At 39.6% G+C, this 23144-nt stretch overlaps 1 protein-coding gene across 1 annotated transcript in view; it reads left to right on the forward strand.

Annotated features, from left to right (window-relative positions):
• Nucleotides 1-23144, forward strand: part of IMPA2 (inositol monophosphatase 2) — a 691308-nt gene that overhangs the window by 355018 nt on the left and 313146 nt on the right. Inside the window, exon 5 of the mRNA XM_044067365.1 lies at nucleotides 18560-18668. Within this exon, the coding sequence (XP_043923300.1) occupies nucleotides 18560-18668 (109 nt within the window). The remainder of the gene's footprint in view (nucleotides 1-18559; nucleotides 18669-23144) is intronic.

Consider the following 23144-nt stretch of genomic DNA (forward strand, 5'->3'; position numbering starts at 1 on the left):
ATGAATATAGAGAAAAGTAAAGGTCCCAGGAATAGAGCCTTGTGGGACCCCAAGAGTAATAGGAAGATGAGTGGAAAGGTTATTGTCCCAGAGGACAGCTTGCTGTCTGTTTTCTAAGTAGGACTTGAACCATTGTAGTGCATGAGAGTTGAGTGAGAATTGTTTTAGTATGTCTAGAAGTATTTGATGGTTCACCATATCAGAGGCTTTAGATAGGTCTATAAAGAGTGCAGCGGATAGCTTATTATTGTTATGATGCTTGTTGATTCAGTCAGATAAGGATATGTGAGCAGTAGTAGTACTATGGAAAGGCCTAAAACTATGCTGACAGTCTGATAGAAGGTTATTTTGGAAAAGGTGATGAAGTAGTTGGTGGTGGATGCATTTTTCCATTATTTTGGCTAGAGGAGAGAGTAGGGCTATGGGGCGAAAGTTAGAAAGTTTGGTTGAGTTATCACCCTTGTGAAGTGGGATTATGTGAGAGATTTTCCAGAGATGGGATGGAACCTTCAGTAATTGTTCTATTGATTAGCATGGAAATAGGATAGGAAAGTACTTTTGCTGCTATTTGCAGGTATTCAGCTGGTAGGAGATCGGCCGAGGGGGTACATGGTTTAAGTTTAGTAAGTAGGGTATAGATGAGGGATGTAGGAACTGGATTTAATTGAAAGGTAGTGGGTGTGCTAGTCATGGGAGATGTGAGGGTTGAGCTAACAGGAGGTAAGGAATTAGCAAGAGATTGGACAGTTTCTGTAAAGAAGGTATTGAAAGTGTCAGCAATCTCCTTAGGAATGTTTAGGGAGAGACCTGATGGAGTTGGAGTCTTGGAGTGGCCCGGGTGTAAAAGTCTATTTATAGCTGACCAGAAAGTTTGTGGGCTTTGTTGATGATTGTTCTGGAGTTTAAATTAGTAGTTTTTTTTTTTATCAAGGAGTATTGATTTTTTTTTTGTGGCTTTTCTCATGTGTTTATAGTTCTGGTGATCAGTTGGGTTTTTATTGTTTCTCCATTTAGACCAGATCTTATTTCTTAAGAGGATTTTGTGTCTTGTCTCTTTAGAGAGCCATGGTGCAGCTTTACTTCTAGTTCTTATGGATCTAGAAGGGGCATGGTATTCCAGTATTTGTAAGAATTTGGAGTTAAAATAGGATACTGCTTCCTCGAGGGAGAGTTGTTTTAAGGGAGACCAGTTGCAGGCTTGTAGCTCAGCTTGGAAACTTACAGCATTAAAATGCTTTTTGTTTCCTGTAGTTTTAAAGATGGTTTAGTTGGGAATGAAGATTTTTTGCCTGATTATGTAAGTAAGGAAGTGGTTGCTAATATCGTCAGGAAGGGTATCTGCTATATAGGAGTGTGGATTCTTTTTTACTAGGATCTAGTCTAAGGTACTCTTTGCTGCTGGTTTTATGGATTCTGGTTGGGGTGGTGATAATTTGAGAGAAGTCATAAAGATTTATATGGACTGAAGGTTTGCTTAAGGTGCTGCTATTCCAGTTTATATTGAAGTCACCAAGTACAATGGTTTCTTGTGGGAGGGAGAAAGAGAGCCAGCAGAGGATATTTTCAAGGGTGTTGATGTTATTGCCTGGAGGTAGGTAGGAGCAAATTATGTAAATAGATTTGCTAGCACTGACCTGAAGCTGAGAGATAAGGATTTCTACATTATCTATAGGTAGTTGTAAATCTACTGCGGAAACATGGAGCTCAGATTTATATAGAATTGCTACCCCACCACCCTTTTTGGTTGTACGGTCTAATCATATGATATTATAACCTGGTGAGATGACTTCATTGTCCTTTGTTCCTGGTTTAAGCCAGGTTTGTGTTAGACATAGAACATCAAAGGAATGTGTGTTTAGTAGAACATGTAGTTGGCTAATTTTATTGTTTAAGCTTTGTATGTTAAGATGAGCTCTGAATAAGGAGTTTGGAGTTCTAGAGGGGCTGAAAGGGGTGGCGGGGTTGGTGGGGATTTAGTGGGGTGTTGTTGTGAGGTCCTGGGTTGGGATGAATATCACCGTGAAGTAGAGGGTGTTGTTGAAAAGTAAATGAGAACTTAAGGAGTTTGTAGAGAATATTTTGTGATTTGTCTGGCTTGCTGGAAAGTAATATGGGCTAACCTGTGATACTTTGGCAGAGGTAGAAGTGATGTTAGCATGACTGTGGGAGGTTGTTTGGCTAAAAGGTGATGTTTGTTTTAGTGGATTGAGGGATCCAGTATAATGTAGGTTTTCATACAAGGTGAGGACAAATGGTATAAGTAGAATGGGTGTGGCAGCAAGTAAGAAAAAAAGATTTGTAAGTTTAAGTTGGTGTGATGAGGGCATGGTTGGAAAGAAGATAGTGTGAAGTTAGAAAAAGGGTTGTTAATGAGGTAAATTGGAGAGAGTATATTAGGGCAAATAGTATGAAGAGTAGTGAGAGTATGGGTGTGTGTGCATGTACAGTTTAAGGAGAAAATAGTTTGGTAATTGGATAATTAGGGGAAGGGGTGTGGTCTGTGATGCATAGATGTAGGAGCACTGGGGGTGGGTGGGAGTGGAGTGAGCCCACAGGGCGAACAGAGTGGGTTGAGCCAGATAACTGTTGAGGAGAACAGTCAGTAAGAGTGAAAATTCAAAAGGTAAGTTTGTAGAGTTGTGGAGGGAAGTAAAAAGGCTTTCAGGGATAGACTTGGGGATATCAGAAGATCTCTTCATATTATTTTAAAAGAAATCAGGGTAATTGCAAAAGCAGTGGGGATTTTCGAATAAAATGTTCAACCAGGCTGACTCCTGATCAGCATGATTAGTACTACAGTAGTCAGCACATCACTAAATAAGGAAGCATAAGGTCTTATCTTCCTTGTATGGAAGCACCTTTAATGGTAGTGGGTAATGTAACACAACTCTTTTCTCTTTACCTGATAGTTGTTTGTCTTCAGGAACAACTGAGTATGGTGACAGATTCCTTCAGAAGAATGATTTGCCTAGCACACAAATAGCATCTAAAAACAAAGCTATTTCACCAGTGTCTTGGGCATGCTCAGAGATGACTTATTTGCTACTTCTCATCAGAATGCTGACCTTCTGTAATTATGTTCCCCAGTTCATTATGAGAATGCTTGGAGGCTTAGATTTCTTTTCCTTTCTGCAGGATCTGATGTGCATCTTCCTTGCTGACTCAAAGTTCCTTCTGGCAGTGAAACTAGACAAAAGCAGAACTGATTCGTATAGCCTCAACGTGGCCAGTGTATCTGTGGTTCTGTACTTATACAGCTCAGTGGCCATTCCACCACTTCATCTTTCCTTGAAAAAAAAATAACACAGCAACAAGGCAAGGTTCTTTCCAGCCTGAGGTCTCTCAGTTTTCACTTTGGAAGATTCTTAGCAGTTTGGTGTTTACATTAGGATCACCAAGAATTTTAATACGGGAAGCTGATGTTCAAAAGTGGAAGAGGTTCTTAACATGGTTAACAGTGTGGGAATAAGACCCTTTCTAGCTGTGCAGGTGAAAGCTTTTTGGAATACTTTACTTAAAAAAAAAACCAGAAAAACTAGTAGTGTAAAAACTTAGTTGATGAGCTTAGTCACAATAACTTCCACAAATCATGAAACCCAAGTAATGTTCCAAAGCAACAAGGCTTTATTTATCACAGATAAGTGATCCACAGTAACAAAAAAACTTTACAATGTTAAACATAGCTTTTATACACTTAGAAGTAGATGTGGAAAATATATGTATTGTTTAATTTTAAACCAGACTATTCCATGCAAACATAAACAGAGCCGTAAAATTGCTTTTAAGAACAGCAAGTACCCACCCCCACACACCACTACTTAGATCAAACTAAATCCTGGTTTATGAATACACTACCTTTCTAATTCCAACTCACATTCCAAAATTAGGTGTTAAGAAAAGCATGACATACATGTAAATAGACTAACGTTTAACTAAAATCGCTTTTGGCTAACTAATGCATTAAAGCCTTCATCAGGTCTGTGACAAAAAACTAAAATCATGTACATTGCTAGGTACTGTAAGTAAAAAGATCTAACCAGATAAATATAAGAAAAGACACAAAGCTATCTAACCATAAACATTATCTAATTAATTTGAACACTATAAATATGTATTTGTTTAATACTGTCTAATAAGCATCAATCCATATGTATTAATGTGCATAAAAATAGCTCAGAAAAAAATGTCAATGCTTTCCAGTAGAGAGAAAGAAAAAACACACCTGTCATGATAGTTTTCATGCTTACAGACCCCATAAAATGTTTATGCAATGAAATCCAGTAGAAAAAACACCAAAAATTCAGAAAACAGTGGATGATGTAAACTAGTAATGTATAAAAGTGTGCAGGTGTGTGCATGAGCATGCACCAATATGCTAAATGGGGGAATTATAACAAAACTTTATGGTAATAGCAGCATGAAAAAATGTGCGTTATGAATCGACTGTTTAATTCAGAACTGAGGTTAAAGTAACTAAGCATATATGTATATTTGGTACCTTTAGTATATAAAAAATTTTCCTCACAAATTCCCTAAGAAAAAAAACTTTACAGAGTGTGTGGCAGCTTACATAAATTCAACGCACTCTTAATAGAGCAATACAAGTTAAGTCCTTGTTTTCTGAATGCATTTAATTTCAGCTGCAAACATTCCTTGAAATATTCTGTCCAACTCTTCTATTGAGTTACATGTTTCTACAGTATCGGCACATAGTTTTTAGTCTTTTCATGTGACATTTGATACTGATAGTTTAATCCTATATTGTCCCAAAGGTGCATTCCATTTAAGATATCTTAAAAGACAAATTTCAACAACTTTGGGGCATGAACTTCAAGCTGTAAAAGTTAACTTTGGCACATTCTAAAGTACCTTCCATTTTAGTTCCCTTTTATGGTGGTAAGTCATTTCAGTGGGAAGAGTTTCCAAACTGCAAGCTTTGATATGTGAACTCCCATACACAATATTGCACAATGACAGGTGAGACTGAAAATAACCATTCTGTATCAAAAGTTGTTTCAGCTGTCTCCTTATACCAGTCAGTTCAGTTAAAGTTGTTTCAGCTGTCTCCTTGTACCAGTCAGTTTAGTTTCTATGTTTTACCTTAAACACCGGCATGCTAGAGAACATTTATTATGTCCCTTTAATATTCAGACAACTAATATACAAAAATGGTTCAACTTTTTTCCCCTTTAAGTTAATGCCTCTGGCAGTACTATTAATGATGTATAGAATGCCTGCAGTCCTGGAGAGGCTGACACTGCTTTGCTGAGAGCAGTTGTAAAAGCAGACAGAAGTTTGTTGAAAGTGAATTTCATTTGAATTAGTTCTACTTGGGACTGCCATTGTAGATTAATTGGGGATTGCCCTAGAGTCTTACTTCAGCAGTGTTTGAAACTGGTTTGACAAGCTCAAACTACAGAGCAGCCAAAAAGTCCATATTCTGGTCTTTGGCACATCCCAAAGACTTGGTAATATTACTGTGCTCACTATCGTTGGTCTTGGTCAAAGCATCAGTCATTTAAGTAGATATGTTTTAAGTGCCTCGATATTTGGCTGGGTTCTTCTTTTAACGTACTGAATAGGATGCCATAAAAGTGTAATGGATCAGCTGATGTTTACGTATAGAGTAACTGCACTTGCCTTAGACATTTCTTCATCTATAAGCAATGATTCTGCTTATACCTAGACTGGAGTACACACTGCGACTTCTCACTAGTTTTGCTTCAACTTTGAATAGCCAACAGAACATACTTGACATACAATTGGCAAGTTTTTGTCTTTCGTTCACATGTAAGGGAAGGAGAATATTATAATCTCTTGATAGAAAAGGCCCACTTACTTTACAGCATCTTTGCTATAACTCCTGTATAAAGATTATTCTTTTCTGTTAAGAAAAGACCCCTTTATTCTAGTCAGTATTATCACAGGACATAATGTTTTAATGATGTCTTCCTCCCATTTCCAAGCTATGAATCAGCTACTGTTGATAGACTTTCTCCAGTGTTGGACACTTGAACTGAAACTTTCTTCCTGTAGGACTCTACTGCATTACTGATCACAGGATTTATACGTATGAAAGTACAGCTGTGTAAGTTGGACTTAACCATAACAGTAGATGTTTGAATGATCACTGCTGCAGTAACCTGGGCTATATGGGTTATATCCTTCCAAAGCTTCAGGGCACCTTTTACACACCCAGACTGTCAGGTAGTGCAGGCTGAGCTGACTAAAATGCAATTTTGGACACAAAATCCTTCAGACCTTTCCTTTTTTTTCTTTTTCTTGCCAGCAGATTGAAGGAGGTTGAGCCCTGAAAGGACAAGGCTAGGAATAACAAAAAAATAAATATCAACACCCTGGCATAAAAAACGCAAAAAAACAAAACAAAAAAACAAGGGGGATGGAAGGAGGGAGCGGCTGCTGCAGCAGTGATTATTTGAACATCTACTGTTGTGGTAATTTCAGCTTACACAACTTGTACTATGTTATTAATATTGATCACTGTTGCAGTAACCTCAGCTATATGGGTAGATTACCATAGCAAACTACATTTGGGAGGTGGAAGAAGGGTCCAAGAGCTCCTGGAGAATGGTCCCTGATGAAGCATGATCTAGACCTAGAGAAGGAATCCAGCTTGTAGTGCTTTGTAAAAGTACTTACAGTGGACCAAATAGCAGCTTTTTAAATACATCTAGATTCCAACCCTTTTTGAAAAGCAGTAGAAGAAGCCAAGGTCCTTCTAGAGTGGACCTTGACCCTGCCTGGAATAGTTTTGTCATGGTGAGTATAATAATAAGGTTAATAACCTTAGACAACCATTTGGAAATAGTCTGTTTTCACACCCGTTCTCCCTTCTTCTTACCTTCACAAGAAATGAACAATTGATCTGAATGATTTAGTTCTATCAAGATAGTGCCTGAGTTGTTTGTGGACATCCAAGGTATGGAGTATCCTTTCTCCCTCATTTTTAGGTATTTGAAAGAAAATAAGGAGATGTATAGTTTGAAAGCAAACTCTGATACCATTTTAGGCATAAAAGGAGGAATAGTTTTCAAAGAAACCCTGCCATTGTGGAAAATGAGATAGTGATGACTTACCATAAGAACTTCCAACAGAGGTCGGAGCAATCAATAAAAGTGTTTTCCATATTAAGAACCTCAAGTCAGCCAAATTAGCTGATTCAAATTCAGCAAGTGTTAATTTCTCTAACACAAAATTAAAGTTACGAGGAGGAGCCACCGGTTTACTTGGAGGCTTTTTATGCAAAACCTCTTTCAAGAACATTGTGATATGCGACTGCCTTGAAAGTGCTGGATCCATGGGCAGGTATGCTGAAATGGCTGAGAAATTAACCATGACAGAGGCGCAAGAAAGGCCATAAGATAGTAAAATGAACCTTGATAGAGGAGTAAGAAAGGCCATAAGATAGTAACTCTCAAATATTGTAAAACCAGAAAACTTGCACTTTATGGATGCTGGTTATGTTGCTGGTACTAACTAGAAAACCTTTCCCATTTGCTAATGTATGGTTTTCTGTATTGCCTTCATTAGTACCTGCTGAACATCCTCAGAAAACAAGTAAGTGCCTAAATGGAATTGAAACCCTATCACCCAGGCAACCAATTGATGATGATTGATATCATGGTGTATCAAACATCCTTGTTCTTGTGTGAGTAGATCCATTCTGTGAGAAAGCTTGCGGTAATTGTTCCTAGCCATTTCTAAAAGAAAGTAAAACCACAATTGCCTTGGCGGAAAGGACTCACCACAATAATTTTGAGGGATTCCTTCTGAATCTTCAGAAGTACCATGGATATTAGTGGAAAGGGCGAAAAGTCATACAGGAACATTCCTGTCCAAAGAATAGAAAAGTGATCTGGCTTCCAGACCTTTTTGCATGTAGTCCTGGAACAGAATTTTACAATTCGATTGTTCAGAGAGGAGGCAAAGATGTCTACTTGAGGAACTCCCCACAGATGGAGCAAATTTTGGAAGACCCCCCCCCCCCCCCCGTTCTAGTTTCCATTCAAGAGGGTCTGCCCAGGTCTTGCTGATTTTGTCTGCCATAGTTTTGCTCTGGCAGAAATAGGATGCTTGTAGAGTGAGATTGTGCTGTAAAGCTATATCCCAAGCTAATGTGGCTAGTTTGCAAAGGGGGCACGACCTGGTTCCCCCTTGCTTGTTGATATACAACATCTCTGTGGTATTGTCTGTCACCACTTGAAGAGGTCCAGGGAACCAAAGATGGTTCAGAGAATTGATTGCCTTAATCAGGTTAAGCATCTACTTATTTATTGTTATTTATTTTATTTAATATTTCTTAACCGGGAAAGTCCTACTTGGAACGAGACAATTTTCAGTGGAGACCCAGGGAGAAATGCTCCAGACACTACTTAATATTTATGTACTTGCGTCTGTCCTTGGTGTCCCACACCCCCTGCACTTTTATCTCTCCTGAAACTATTCCCCAAGCAAAGTCTGAAGCATCTGTGGTGACTGACTGCTTTGAAACAGGGAGGGAGAAGGGGAGACTTTGATTTAATGATAACTGTTGTCTCCACCAAGTGGTTTCTCTTCTGACAAACCCCAGCCCTGGTATCTGAAAAGATAGAGTGTTGATGCCAGGACCAAAGGGATTTCAGAAACCACAGTATCTTTCTCATGTGGAGTCTTGCCAGGGGTATCATGAGAATCATAGATGCCATAAGACCCAAAATCCTGAGGTATTCCCTTGCAGTGACTAAGGTCTGAGTGGAAATCCTTTGAAACAGATCTAAAAAAAGATCTATTTTTTCCTGTGGAAAAAAGCTGTTTGAACTGAGGTGTCTAGATGACATCCCAGAAACACAATTCTGTGTGAGAGAGTCAAGAAAGACTTTCAAATGTTCTCTTGGAATCCCAGATTGTACAAGAGATATCTTACCCAAGAGATATCTTACCCAAGAGAGAGAGATTCCTGACATTTTGAAAAAGACTCTGCAAAGATAAGCTAGTCATCTAAACAGGGAAATGTGGATACCCTGAAGCCTGCATTGAGCTATAACTAGAGCTAGACACTTTGTGAACACTCTTGGTGCAGTGGGTAGTTCAAAGGGTAAGGCAGAGAACTGCTAATGTGATCCAGATACACAGAACCATAAGAAATTGAAGCCTGGATGAATAGGAATGTGATGATGAGCATCTTTTGAGTTTAATATTACCAGGAAACATTAAAGAGGAGGTAACATGTTCTGAATTTGCATCATTTTGAATTTGGGCACTATCACAAACAGGTTAGGAAAGAAAGATCCAGAACTGGTCTCCAAGCATTTTCCTTTCTTTGGGACTAGGAACATCATTGAATAAAACTTCTTCCCCACCTGGGAAGGAGAAACTGGTTATATCATCGCTTGGGGACAGCATGTGATGAAGAACAGATGGAAACAAAATGGACTGATCTGCAGGGTAAGGAATGACCCCTTGGAAAGGAAGAATTTCTCCTGACTGCCATCTGTAACCCTAATTAATGATTTTTCAGAACCCATTTGCCTGACGCAGTCTGTTGCCAGAGATAAAAATGGAGATTCAGACTTTCTGTTGACACTGTCTGTTTTTTTTTTTGTAAAAATTGGATGAGGAGAAAGAAAAACCCTTGGACAATTTGGAAAAGGAGGGCTGAATTCCCTGGATCAACATGCTGCTCTCATCACACTTTTTGATCACTTCTGCAGCAGAGGGGCTAAACACTACATCTCCTTCTAATGGAAGCTTTAAATTTTAACATCATCTGGAAGGTTGTGAGACTACAGCAAAACAAACCTCCTGAAAACTGTAGCAGTGGGCATAGACCCGGAAGAAGTATCAGCAGAGTCATTCTCACACTGCACACAATGAGTTGTGACCTGTGCAATAGAAGAAGCTGAGTTATTTAAAGCAGATGTTTCTTCTCAAGAAGAAACTATAATGAGCATGACGACAATTTAAAATTCTGAAATTGAAAGTTGTAGGATGCACTTTTCTCTATACCTATTAATAATTTCCCCATCGTTATTAGAAGAGTAAAACTAAAGCTATAGCTGCTGGGTCAGGTTTGGGAATAGTGTATAACAATGTAAAAGACTGAGGAGCTTTATGCATCCTATCTGACTTTTTAGGGACAGCTGACTGACTATCAGGAAAATTGCAGACAGTAAGACACACATTGATTAAAGCAGACAGGATAGGAGGAATGGGTGTAGGTTCTGGAAAATCCTTCTACAGCAACTCGGTATATTTTTTGGGACTGAGAAATCTCAGTATTCTTCCAGAGAAAATACTGGGGCATTCTAACAATAGTCTTAGAAAAAGAGAAACCCCCACAGGGAGAATCAGATAATGAGCTGTCCTCTGACTCTGAATCAGAAATCTGAAGATGAAAACCTGAATTCATCCTTGCATCTTCCTTTTCTGATTCAGAATCTTGAATCTCTTCAGGAAAGATGGCATCCCTCTTTCTTTTACCAGAAACTACTCTGTAAGAATGATTGATATCCTGAATCAAACTTTGAACCAGTCCCAGTAAATTATTCCAATCCAACCAAATTTGAGGAGTCGATGCTTGGTTTTCTGTTTCTTTTTGTGAGGAAAAATGGGCTCAACCATGGTACTAATGGCAGCTGCTGCTTTCCCAGGGATGGTCACAGCATTCTGACACAACAGTGAAACCTTCCATGTTCCCTTTCCTAGGACCGACAAGAGTGGTTCTCCCTTTGCCCTCTGAGGGGACTCCAACAGCTGCAGAGGACGTGGCTAATCCCTGGGCCATAGTGGCTGTAGGTGCTATACCAGAGGGATCTGGAATAAAAGATGAGTTACAATAATGACCGAATAAACTATATGGATTTTACCTTTAGTAGATCAGTTAAAACACAACACTCGTACCTTTAAAATAACTTTTATGAAGAGGAAAGCAGTAAAACAGCAGTAAAAAATAAGAAAGTGGAAGTTTTTTTTTCACTACAGGGAACTTACCTGCCCAGCTAAGGAAAGCACAAGCCAACTGTCGATCCTCAAAAGCCTCAGAGGAGTGTACTCTTTTAGTCAGCTCAGCTCGAGCTGCTTGACAGTTTGGGAACATGGACCGTGCTTTGGAAGCTGGCCATCTGTTGTCATTGGCAGGAAAAAAAACATGTAGCTAAAGCTTTTGCAGCAGTGATCAGTATGATAAACATCTACTTGTGCCCCTGATGACAGCCCATATCTGTAAGTATTTTTGTGAGACACGATAGTTTGCTTCTTATTTCCAGCCACCTTTTCTAACTTGTATCCAACATGTTATTTATTATCGAATCTCCTGATATGTGGCTTATTGCAATTGATTTATTCAGTGCTAGAATATGTAATCCTGGTGTCTTTCAATTCCTAGTTTTTCATTCCTCATCATTGCCTTCTCTCAACAACTATCTCTGTAATAGTGCTTAATATTTGCTTTATTCAACTCTTTGCTAAGTATTTATAAATATTCCCCAGTACTGTGTAGTATTGCATAGTGTTTAAAGATTTTCTTTATGTAGTTATAGTTACATTAGGGCAGCTATAGTAGCTGCTGGTGGAGAGGACATGCAGGCGGTTGGTGTGACAGAGCAAGATGCAGAGGATAGGAAGAAATGGAAAGAGATGATCCGCTGTGGCGACCCCTAACGGGAAAAGCCGAAAGAGAATGATGATAGTAGCTGCTGGTTTATTTTCTATTTCCACATATGTTTGGTAATCTAAATTTCACATGCAAATGTTATTTATGCCTTTTATTCTGTATACTGAGTTATATATGTTAATTGATTACTGCCTTGGTTCTGGTTTGTGACTGAAGAGGCTTTTATTTGAGTATGACTTTTGACTCTGTTTATCTATACCTAACATCTGACTTGTTCAAGACTTTACCATCAATACTGCTTATTAATGTAAAAGGAATGTGCACAAACTAAAGTGTGGTGATTATATTAAAATTATTGTAGGCACTTGATAAAGGTGAAAAAGTGACATTCATTTATTTTATTTATTTATTTACATTTGTTAACTGGGTAGTGTCCGACTGGGCTAGTAGCCCATTTTCAGCGGAGACCCGTGGAGAAACTCTCCAGAACAGTACAGTTAGTTAATATTTACAACAAGTTTTAAAAAAAATTAAAATAATATGGTTAAGAAGTTGTTAGCTACTTTTTTGTTTGAGAGGAGTTAAGTTGTATTCTGGATCTGATGAGAAAACAGTTGGCATAACATTAGCTAGTAGTTATGATTAAACACATTATACAGAGGCGCTTTTGAAGTTTATCCATGTTTCATTAGAACATTGAATACCATTTTAGAAAATCTCTACAGCTAAAATCAGTATCAGGAACAATACCTTTGGTAAACATTTAAGTATTGCATGAGAACTGTATAAACTCTGAAATATTATTTCAGTTATTAGAAAGTTAATTACAAAGAAGGAAGATGTAATGGATTTTATAGTAATGGAATTAAGTTACCTGCGCATTTTAAGGTGCTGCCTGGGAATGGGAAGGAATTAAGTTTATTTTCAAATATTTGCTGAAGGAAAAATTGCTTATATTTTGTATTATGTGGATGCTATATTTTTATAAAAATTGGGAAATGTTGCAGCATATTAATTTGATACATACTACTTTCTTTATAAACTTTTATTTAAATCCATCTGTGTTTGCCATATGAGCCACTAATTACAAAATAAAAACCCCTGAGTAAAAGATTTTACTTTGTGAGTCTGTCTATTTAGTATAATGAATGAGTGTTTTTATGTAGGGAAGACCAATCAAATGCTGAAGGCTAGGATCCTTCAGCATATGTCTAATATCAGGAATAATGATGAACATAATGCTTTATATAGGCATGTTAGGGATCACCCTACACATAGGTTTATGTTCAGGGTTATTGTAAATTTAAAGTTGACAAATAGGGGGGGGGGACATTAAATTAAACACTGAGTTAGCTGAATCTAGATGGATCCTAGAGTTAACAGCACATAGGGATCCAGGTTTAAATAATGTAGTCCCCCTTAAGCCAACATTAAGCAAAAGGCGGGTTTTTTACTGAGTTTTGATTGGTCAACTGTTTTTTAAATAGAAGTTTTACTAGGAAAGTTTTTTATCTGATGAAGGGCAACCGCCCGAAAGCGCTCATATTGTACTGTCTGTTCGGTGGAAATAAATCACCTTTTTTATCTGAGCAGTATCCAGCTTCGTTACTTTGTTTGTCTGCTTTGGATTTTTACGTTTGCTGGGTTTTGGCAGAGCAACACCCTTCATTCTTTGGTATTTTGGAAACAGATTTAACTACCCAGAGATGTCGTCAGATAGCAATCCGACTACCGGAGTACATAAAAAACGCAAAGAAAAGGACAGAGAAAGGCAGACGAGATTCAGAACCGACGACGAAAATTCTCCTAAGCCAGTCGCATGTTCACCGGTACTCAGTGAGGCGTTTCACAGCCCCTGATACCCGCTACCTTCGAGTCACAGGCCTCTACCGACACCCATGTGGAGTCCGGGATGCCGCAAGATACGCAAGGTGTTGGACCGACGGATGTATCTCCCTCGGATAGGTCCAGAGCCGCTGAGCAGGCACCGGCTTCTGAGGGTGTATTCAGACCTCAACATTTTTATATCAAACCGACGAAAGCTGCAAAACCAAAGGCAAAGACACCTTCTAAAACTAAAAAAAATGACACCTGAGCCACGTGCACAGGCCTCTATGCCTGAAAAACAGATGATCAAAATGGCTGAAGACCTTATTACCTTGATCAGGGGTACCCATCCCCCTCCAGATAAGAGGCCTAGGCAAGACACTGATTATGAATCTTCAGATCAGGTTTCTATTTCTTCTGATTCCCCTTCTGATCAGGAATTATCTTTACCCCCCTATGACAATTCTGATGCTGAGGAGTCTATTCCATCTGCATCTCCTCCTGAGGATTATTCATTTGGAGAAACCTTGCATAATTTGAGGGAGCATTTTCACTGGGAGAGTGAAGACTTCTCAGAATCAAAAAAGAGGCTTGGGGATTTCCTCCTTCTCCCTCAGCACAAGCCTTTTGCCATTTCCCCTGTGTTAGACATTGTGGATGATGTTTTTTCGGAGTCAAGCCTGATCCCTGACTCTTTACCTCCGGCTCCCAGTAAGCCTGACAGGTATTACAGGGTCCCTGACTCTCATAAATTTTTATTTAGAAACCCTGCTGCTGATCCTGAAACTATTTCACAGGGCCCAAAGGGAGTTAAGGCCTCAACAGCAAAAAACCCTACCCCCTCTGACAGAGATTCAAGGGCGCTGGACAGATGGGGAAAAAGGTTTATACATCTGCAACCTTGGCAATCGGGGCCTTAAACTGTCCGTTTCATATGCTTAAGTACCAACAACATGTTATGGGATTGCTGAAACAGAAAATGTTGATTTCAGAATGTGCAGAAAATAAGGAATTGCAGGAATTATTGCATGCAGCTGAACAAGTTGGAAAGCATTGGAAAGCATACTTTGCAATGTGGTTTTGATTCTTTAGAGGCCTCCTGCAGGGCCACAGTTACTGGATCTGTGATTAGGAGGCATGCCTGGTTAAAGGAACAAAATTTGCCTGATCATGTTAAAGCTAAATTGCTAGATGCACCTTTACAGCATGAGTCTCCTTAAGGCAGAAAAGGTTTTAAAGAAAATGGAAGACAAAGTTAAGTCTATGCAAACTGTTAAAGATTTCTTACAGGTGCAGCCATCTAGATTCAGTAGAAACTGGCCTACAAAAAATTGGTCCTTTCCTGTGTCAGACAGAGCTCAAAGGGGCAAATCCAGATGCCCTAAGGGTTCCAGGTACCAGGCTCAAGACTCATACAGGAAAAAAACAGTGGGGCACATCCACCTCCAAATCTGGAGGAGATAAAGCGCAAACCTTCAGAAAACAATCCAAATGACTTCCCTCTGCCTACACCAAGCACTTATCTTTTGGCAGCACCCATAGGGGAAAATTAGCACTTTTTGCTCAAAAACTGGCAGTTAATAACCCAGGACAGGTGGGCACTGAACATCGTATCACAGGGATACAGATTCCATTTCCACACTCTGTCAATGACAAATGGTTGGCCAGACCTGCCAATAAACCAATGGGCAGAGGCTCAGAAACAGGTTACATCCCTCATGGATATGGGGGCCATTCAGACAGTACCAGAAAAGGAAAAAGGACAAGGTTTTTTCTCAAGACTGTTCTTGGTACCTAGAAAGGACAAGGCTTGCCGGCCAGTACTGGATTTATCTATTTTGAACACATACCTGGACATTCCAAAATTCAAAATGCTCACTTTGCAACAGCTTCTGCCTATGCTGGGCAAGAATGCTTGGCTGGTGACTTTAGACTTAAAAGAGGCATAACTGCATGTCCCAATAAGACAGTCGTGCAGAAGATACCTCAGATTCAAGGCTGGCTTAATGCATTACCAATTCTCTGCACTGCCCTTTGGCTTATCTACTGCGCCCAGGGTCTTTACAAAGTGCCTGGCACCAGTAATTGCATTTTGCAGACAAAGAAGTATTCAAATATATCCTTACTTGGACAACTGTCTCATTCAAGCAGAGAACAAGGACACTCTTCTACGACACCTGGCATTTGTGAAAAGGCTTTTAGCATGCCTAGGGTACACAATAAACAAAAAGAAATCACAACTGGTACCCACTCAAAAGATAACATTCCTGGGTGCAAGCTTGCATACAACTGCCCAGATGGCTTACCTCATGCCAGACAAACAAAGGCAACTGACTACTTACTTCAGACTGATGGCAACAAAAACCCAGTCTTCTGCAAGACAAATTCTGCAGGCTCTCGGCTTCATGACATCCTCCATCCTACTAATTCCACATGCAAGACTGCATATGAGGAAACTTCAATGGTACCTAAAAGGTTTATGGAGTCAACATTCACACAGTCTAGAAACACTGATTCCTCTCATCCCCTGCCTGCAATAGGAGTTTCTGTGGTGGGCAAAGGCATGTCACCAAAACATGGGACGGCCCTTACCCCCTGCCAGCCAAACCTTAATAACAGACGCATCAGATTATGCCTGGGGGGCCTACATGGCAGGAAGATGCATTCAGGGTATATGGGCACCAAATCAAATGAATCTATATATCAACCAGAAAGAGATGTTAGCTGTTCAAAATGCCCTAACAGCCTTCAAGGACTTACTTCATCCAGAACAACTACTGATAAAGAAGGACACCACCACAGTCATGTGGTATATAAACAAGCAGGGGGGCACACACTCATACCCCCTTTGCAGATTAGCCATGGCACTGTGGGACACAGCTTTGACCTACCAAATAAATCTTCAAGCTCAATTCCTGCCAGGAAAACAGAACACTCTGGCAGACAACTTAAGCAGAGATCTTATGGATCCTCACGAGTGGAAACTAGATCCACAAGTATTCAGCATGATAACGGAGAAATGGGGGAGCCCACACATAGATCTATTTGCCTCTCCTCAAAATTACCAATTGAAAAGATTCTGCACAAGGACTTATCACAGACAAGCATGGAAAGTGGACGCCCTATCCTTCAGTTGGAAAAACCTGTCAGTTTACACCTTTCCTCCTCTGCCTCTTCTACCCAAGGTCCTCCTAAAAGTCAGACTAAAGAAACCAAAGATGATATTAATTGCCCTGGACTGGCCCCTCCAATACTGGTACCCAATCCTAAGGAACTTGTCTCAATACCCAACTTGGACCTTGCCTCAAAGACCACAATTACTATCCCAGCAAAACAATCAGATCCTGCACAATCAGCTACAGACTCTGAACCTGGCAGCATGGCTAATCATGTAATCATATGAATGACACCTCTCAGTAAAGCTGTGATGGATGTCATTTTGGAAGCCAGAAGGCCTAGCACTAGAAAATCTTATGGAAGAGATTCTGTGCTTGGAATCAAGCACAAGGAACTGACAGCAGAACCACATATTCCTCAGATATTGCAATACTTAACTGAGATGCCTGACAAAGGCCCATCTTTCTCATCAATCAAAATCCATGCCTCTGCCATTTCGGCTCATTACAATACAGAGCCACCAATCTTTTCTCATCCTTTACTAAAGCAATATCTTAGAGGAGCCAAAAACCTAAGGCCTCCTATATCACCATTACCTGCATGGGACCTCAATTATGTGTTGGAAAAACTCACCCTGCTTCCATTTGAACCAGCTGCTACCACTGATGTAAAGTTCTTATCATGGACGACAGCTCTGCTACTAGCAATTACTTCAGCAAGAAGAGTATCAGAGCTATAGGCCCTCATGGCTGTAGAGCCTTTTATCATATTTTACCCAGACAGGGTGTCTCTGTGGACAAATCTTACTTTTATGCCTAAGGTGGTTTCCAGTGTGGCTCTTAACCAAACAATTCATCTGCCAACCTTTTATCCAAATCCACAGAACAAAGGGGAGAGAATTCTGCATTCCTTGGACGTGCACAGACAGCTAAGATTTTACTTGAGCAGGACAAAAGCTCTAAGAAAAACTGAGCAATTACTAGTGTCATATGCTGCAGAATCAGAAGGAAAGGCTATTTCAAAGCAGACAATTTCAAAGTGGATAAGCCACTGCATCAGTTTCTGCTACTTACACCATGGTAAACCTGTGCCCAAGGGCATTAGGTCTCATTCCACCAGAGCTGCAGCTACTTCGGCAGTCTTTCTCAGAGGAGTACCAACCAAAGACATTTTAGAGGCTGCTACTTGGAGTTCTGTTCACACTTTACAAAGCATTACCATTTGCCTCTCTACTCTAAGTCCAGGGCATGCTTTGCCACTGCAGTGCTTCAGGGCCTTATAGCCGCACATAATACTGTTTAACTCCAGCCTCACAACCATGGCTTTGGGATTCTACCCAACTGTAATGACTGCAACAGTGAAACACGAAGAACATAGTACAGTTGTGTACACTTACCATAAATGTAGATGTTCGAGTGTATTCACTGTTGCAGTCCAGGTTACCCTCCCGCCATCCCCCTGTCATTCTACAGTTTATCTTTTCTTCTCTATCGTCTACAACCTATGTGGTGTATTTGCTTGTAGATGAAAGTAAAGTTTTATTGATGCATGTGTAGATATATATATATATATATATATATATATATATATATATATATATATATATATATATATATATATATATATTGAAAATATTGCTACCTTTTTGGGGGCACTTGACATCGGGGGCAAGAAAAACTAAAGAAAATGGCGTCTGCTGCATGTTTTATACCCCTGATGACCTGACGTCATGGAAGAGAAGACAGTAACCGACTCAGGACCCAAGACTTTGGAATTCAGGCCGACTGAGGGCAACCTGCCAGCAGATTACCCAAATGTAATGACTGCAACAGTGAATACACTCGAACATCTACATTTATGGTAAGTGTACACAACTGTACTGTCTTTTTAGTCATACCCTGATGTGTAGGAAATCGGAACTGTCTGTTTGCTAATATGGTCTGCTGTCTGGCATTTATCTCTCTTGTATACTAACATTTTTTTTTTCTTTCTTTGATTATAAAGCTTGAATTCGGTGTCATATACCACTGTACTCAGGAAAAATTATACAAGGGTAGAAGAGGTCATGGGGCATTTTGTAACAATGAAAGGATTCAAGTATCAAATGAAACAGGTTGGCTCTCAGTTTTTTACCATAACTCTAAGCACATGTACTGATGCCAGTTGTTCTGACTTGAAATCAAACTGTATGTATAGCTTCATGTGTATTACTCCTGATTTTGTATTTGTGTTAATAGAGCTATTTTATATCATGCCACACTGTTCTCCATTCTCCTGTTTTTCCTACTGTAAAAGACATTGACTGAGTGGGATTTTGCCATGTGAAAATAATTTTAATCAGTTTGTAGCATATATACCATTCTAGATCGTACTTTGAGGGGATGTATAATTGGTGAACCCCTAAGTACTTATCAGAGGTTCCCTCACAACAGCTGATTTTTCTGATCTCAGACTCCTGCACTCTGGGTACATATGACCATCTTGACTCATGGTGGAGTATTTTTGTACCAGGAATAAAGTTGGCCCCCAGAATCCCCACATCTAACACCTACGTCCCTCCTTGGTATATCTGTGATTTGATGAATCTTTGATTCCATTCTATTTTGGCATTTTCTTCTGTCTGAAGCTGCTGTGTTGGTCACATATATACCCTACAGTATATGCCATGATATTTCTCCAACCCATTAGTAAAGCTGGCCTAACCCCAAAGCCGCCACTGTTTCTTTTATGTTTCCACATTTCAGATGTCAAGTCTTGAGTTATGTCATAGAAAAGTTCCCAGGTTTGATGCACGAAGCAGCAACATTTTCTAAGTGATAATGTGCAAGCACTCATTCTGGCAGCAGCTGTACTGTCTAAGAGAAGAACATGTTGTGAATCACTGCCAAAAGTGCTAAAATTTTAAACTGGTCATCCTCACACAACTAACTGATAAAGGTCTTGTCCCACCATGCTGATGGAAGATAGCAGTGGCATACCATTACTGGCATGGGATTACGCAGATGGGTCCACTTGCAGTCCTTGGTCTGTGCCAGGGCTGTGTAAAAAACAGGGAGCCCATGGACAGGCTTCAGTCAAGCCTTTCTTAAAGGAAATCCATTTAAGGACCAGAAGGAAAAGCCAGTGAAAAAGAGGGCAGGCCTCAGTCAAACCTTCCTTAGAGGAAATTCATTTCAGGACAAGAAGGCTGTTTCAGAAGTCCTTGGCATGTAAGTGCTTGAGCTGCCAACAATCATACATCTCAGCAGACAAAGATAGTCCTGGTGGATGTGCACCTGTGGCTCCCACCTTCAAGAGTGCATCCTGGTATGTGTGTGCCATCCTTCTCCTGGTAAGATCATTCAGACCACACTTGCTTGCTATAGCTTGGCGGTCATACTTGTCTCACGGGCTGTTCTCTTCATGTGATCCCTTGGTCCAGGAGGATGCAGTGGCCCAAGCAGAGAAAAAATCGGTGTTTTTTTCCAGCACCAGAACTTTGTGGTTCAGGCTTTCAGCTTCAGATAATTGTTTAAAGACTTTTGGACCTATCCATGTGGTATAAATTGCACCCTTAGGAGATATGTCCTGATGCCAGCACAGACCTTTGCAGACATTTCATGTCTGTATGTGTATAGTAATAGATGCTTTTCATTTGACATCCATTGTGTGCCTGTCACAGAGTACACCCAGATATTGACTATGCACAAACCATTTCCTTTTTAGTAGTGGGTGAGTGACCTTTTGCAGAATAAACAGGCCAACATTGCTGTAGACCCTGTTCATCCCCTTATATATATTTTCTAGGAGAAGACAGCACTGCAAGAAGAAGAAGAAGCATTCAACTTAATCACTAGGAGGTTTTCATTAATTGTACCAGCCATTTCTTTCAAGAGGGCATCTCTGCCAGCCCAACATTTGCACTGCTGACTGCCATTTATTATTGTCTGTGTGTGGAGGGGGGTGTAAAGCAGGGATCTTAGTGCTTGTCCTGATTTGTAGAGCTACCACCAAGGAGCAGTAAGTTGCGGATGTGGTCATGACTGGCCATACCTTAAAACTCTTAAGGTCATGTTCCATGAAAGGGTTTCATTTGCAGATCAGTTTTTATTTTCCAGAGATTTTCTGTGGCAGACCCAGACTTTCTACTCCTAAAGGCTATTCCTTCTTTACAGTAAGGTATGGGACTTTGCTCCTGCCTCTCTGTGGTTCCATCCTGAACACCAGCAGCTTCAGAAAACACATGCTATACATAAGTGCCATATGTTTACTTTCCATGGTTTCTTGCCTCTGCTGTTTCAAGATACCGAAGGCATCATCAGGTGTGATGGATGTCTTATAGCTTCAGTGTTTGAGCTCTGCCAGGGAATGCCCTCTCAGTGCTTTGCATTGGTCATGATTTCAGTGCAAAGTGCTGTTTGGGCTTTCCTGTACAGATAGAGTGCTGGCTGTGATAACTGAAGCTTCACCAAAAGAAGGTACTCTCTCTTGTTTTGCCTGGATAACTGGCTTCAGATGGCTATATTGCCTTACTCTGTGGTGGTATCTTGGGAATGGACACCCCCATAACTGCATTCCCTGAGGATGACCATTGACTGGAAGAAATCCTGACTAATCTTATCTCATTTTGAAGGATTGCTTTCATCCGTGCCGAACACTGCTCAGTGTGGGTCATTCCTGCCCATGGAGAGTGCCAGTAAAGTGATGAAGTTGACATGGATGGGATACAAGCCTGGACGTTCCTGTTCCATTTGGGCTTTATAACTAACAAGATCCTTGTGATGCTGTTATGGTTTCAAAAAAACAACAGACTAAAGTAAGTGAATAAATTAGCATGAGTATCCAGCTCTGAATTCCATATTTTTGATGGAGCCCTGAGGAGAAATCTCAGTCATTACAAGTGCATATGTGAACACACTTCAGAAACATCTGTGAGATATTAAAGGGCAATATGCATTATGATTCAGAGTACTGTGAACTGAAACAATACTATCCATTGATGAGATGAAATATGTTCAAGTTGTCACATGACAGAAACTGAGGAAAAACTATACCCAATACCTGAAATAAAAATTAAAAATAAGTAAACTGTATGAATATTCTGTTGGTCATCATATTTATCAACAGTAGGCATGACTGATATCAGGTTTACATGATGCAGAAATGTATGTATAATGTTTCTGAGAGAATGGTAAGTATACATGACTGATAGACGTATACAAGACTTGAGGTCTATAAATAACTAACAGAGAACTGTTAGCATAAATGAGCATTGGCTTACCTGCAGTCTGTTGTTTAAGTGAAATAAATTTGGGCTGTACATTGGAGTATACTACCTGTAGCTGAAAGCTAACAAACCTAAATCGATCGATCTAAAAAGATCAAAGTCAAACTACTGTAAAACATTTTTTGCAAAGGGGAGGGTAAGTCCCAGCTGTACCCTCTTGTGGAGGCCTGTCTCTCCCATATCCCCTATACTCATATATACCAATTCTGAGATTGCAAAACTATGGGAAAAAGGCAAATTCCCAGTTCCTGCTGTACTTCAAATTCCTACAAAATAATACCAGCATTTTGCAAGCATATGACTGTTTGATTGCTCGTGCCGGCATTTCAAATGTTTGATATTCTGAACGTTCAACCAAAGGACTGTACACAGATAAGAAAAAGGGACCTCAGAAGCATTTTAGTAATAAATGATAATGAGTTTACACCAAACTGAAAATTCCATTTTACTTGTAAGATGTCGATTTCAGAGATCTCTTAAAGGCTTTCTTTTTATGAATGTATCTTCTTCCACTGTTTCCCTGTGTGGACTGGATACTGAAAATCTGTTTTCCATGTTTTAACACCTTTACTAAATTATTATCATTTAATACATAGCCACACATACATCAAAAGAAAATGTTCATATGCATGCATTGTATATTACATTTGTTTTCTTTCTTTACAACTTTCCTTTAGTCCAACATTACATTCATTGCAGAGTTGCCTTCTCTTTAACCTCACTCCTCCTCCTGAACATTATTTTCTGTGTATTATTTCCACAAATTCCATTTTTTTATATAATTTGCTCCTTCTCTTTTCTAAAGATCCCTTTTTCATTTCTTTTTTTTTTTCTTTTACATTATTCATTACTTCAGATACAGTTGGTTTAGATTTTGATTTTCTAGTAATTGCTTTTCAGCAGACAATATAATTAAACTTAATACATGTAGTATGTCTTGGCAGTCAAGATCCTGTGTCCCAGTTCAGAAGAATCCTTTCATTACATACAGCCATTTGTTTCCTAATATTTCTGACAGAGTATTCTGTAGGTAATTTTTAAAGTGTGCCAGTTCATTATACTTCCAGAAAACATGTTCCAGTTAACTAATTGTTTCCTATCACACTTTCAATATTTGCTGAGGAAAAATTCTTTGAAGTCAGCTTGGGTTATAAAAATACTTATACAGACACTTCTAAGCAAACGCCCTAAACCTTCTGGACTTTGCTGCATACTTTGGAGCTATAAATATGTCCTCTAATTCTTCCCTTCACTCTTCCCAGTCTTTTCTAACCATCTCTGATCAAGTCTTAAGTTATCATGCAACATTTTATGTGCCCTACT

The sequence above is a fragment of the Protopterus annectens genome, chromosome 3.part1, assembly GCF_019279795.1.
Source record: "Protopterus annectens isolate FY-2018-M chromosome 3.part1, PAN1.0, whole genome shotgun sequence".
Lineage (NCBI taxonomy): Eukaryota > Metazoa > Chordata > Ceratodontiformes > Protopteridae > Protopterus > Protopterus annectens.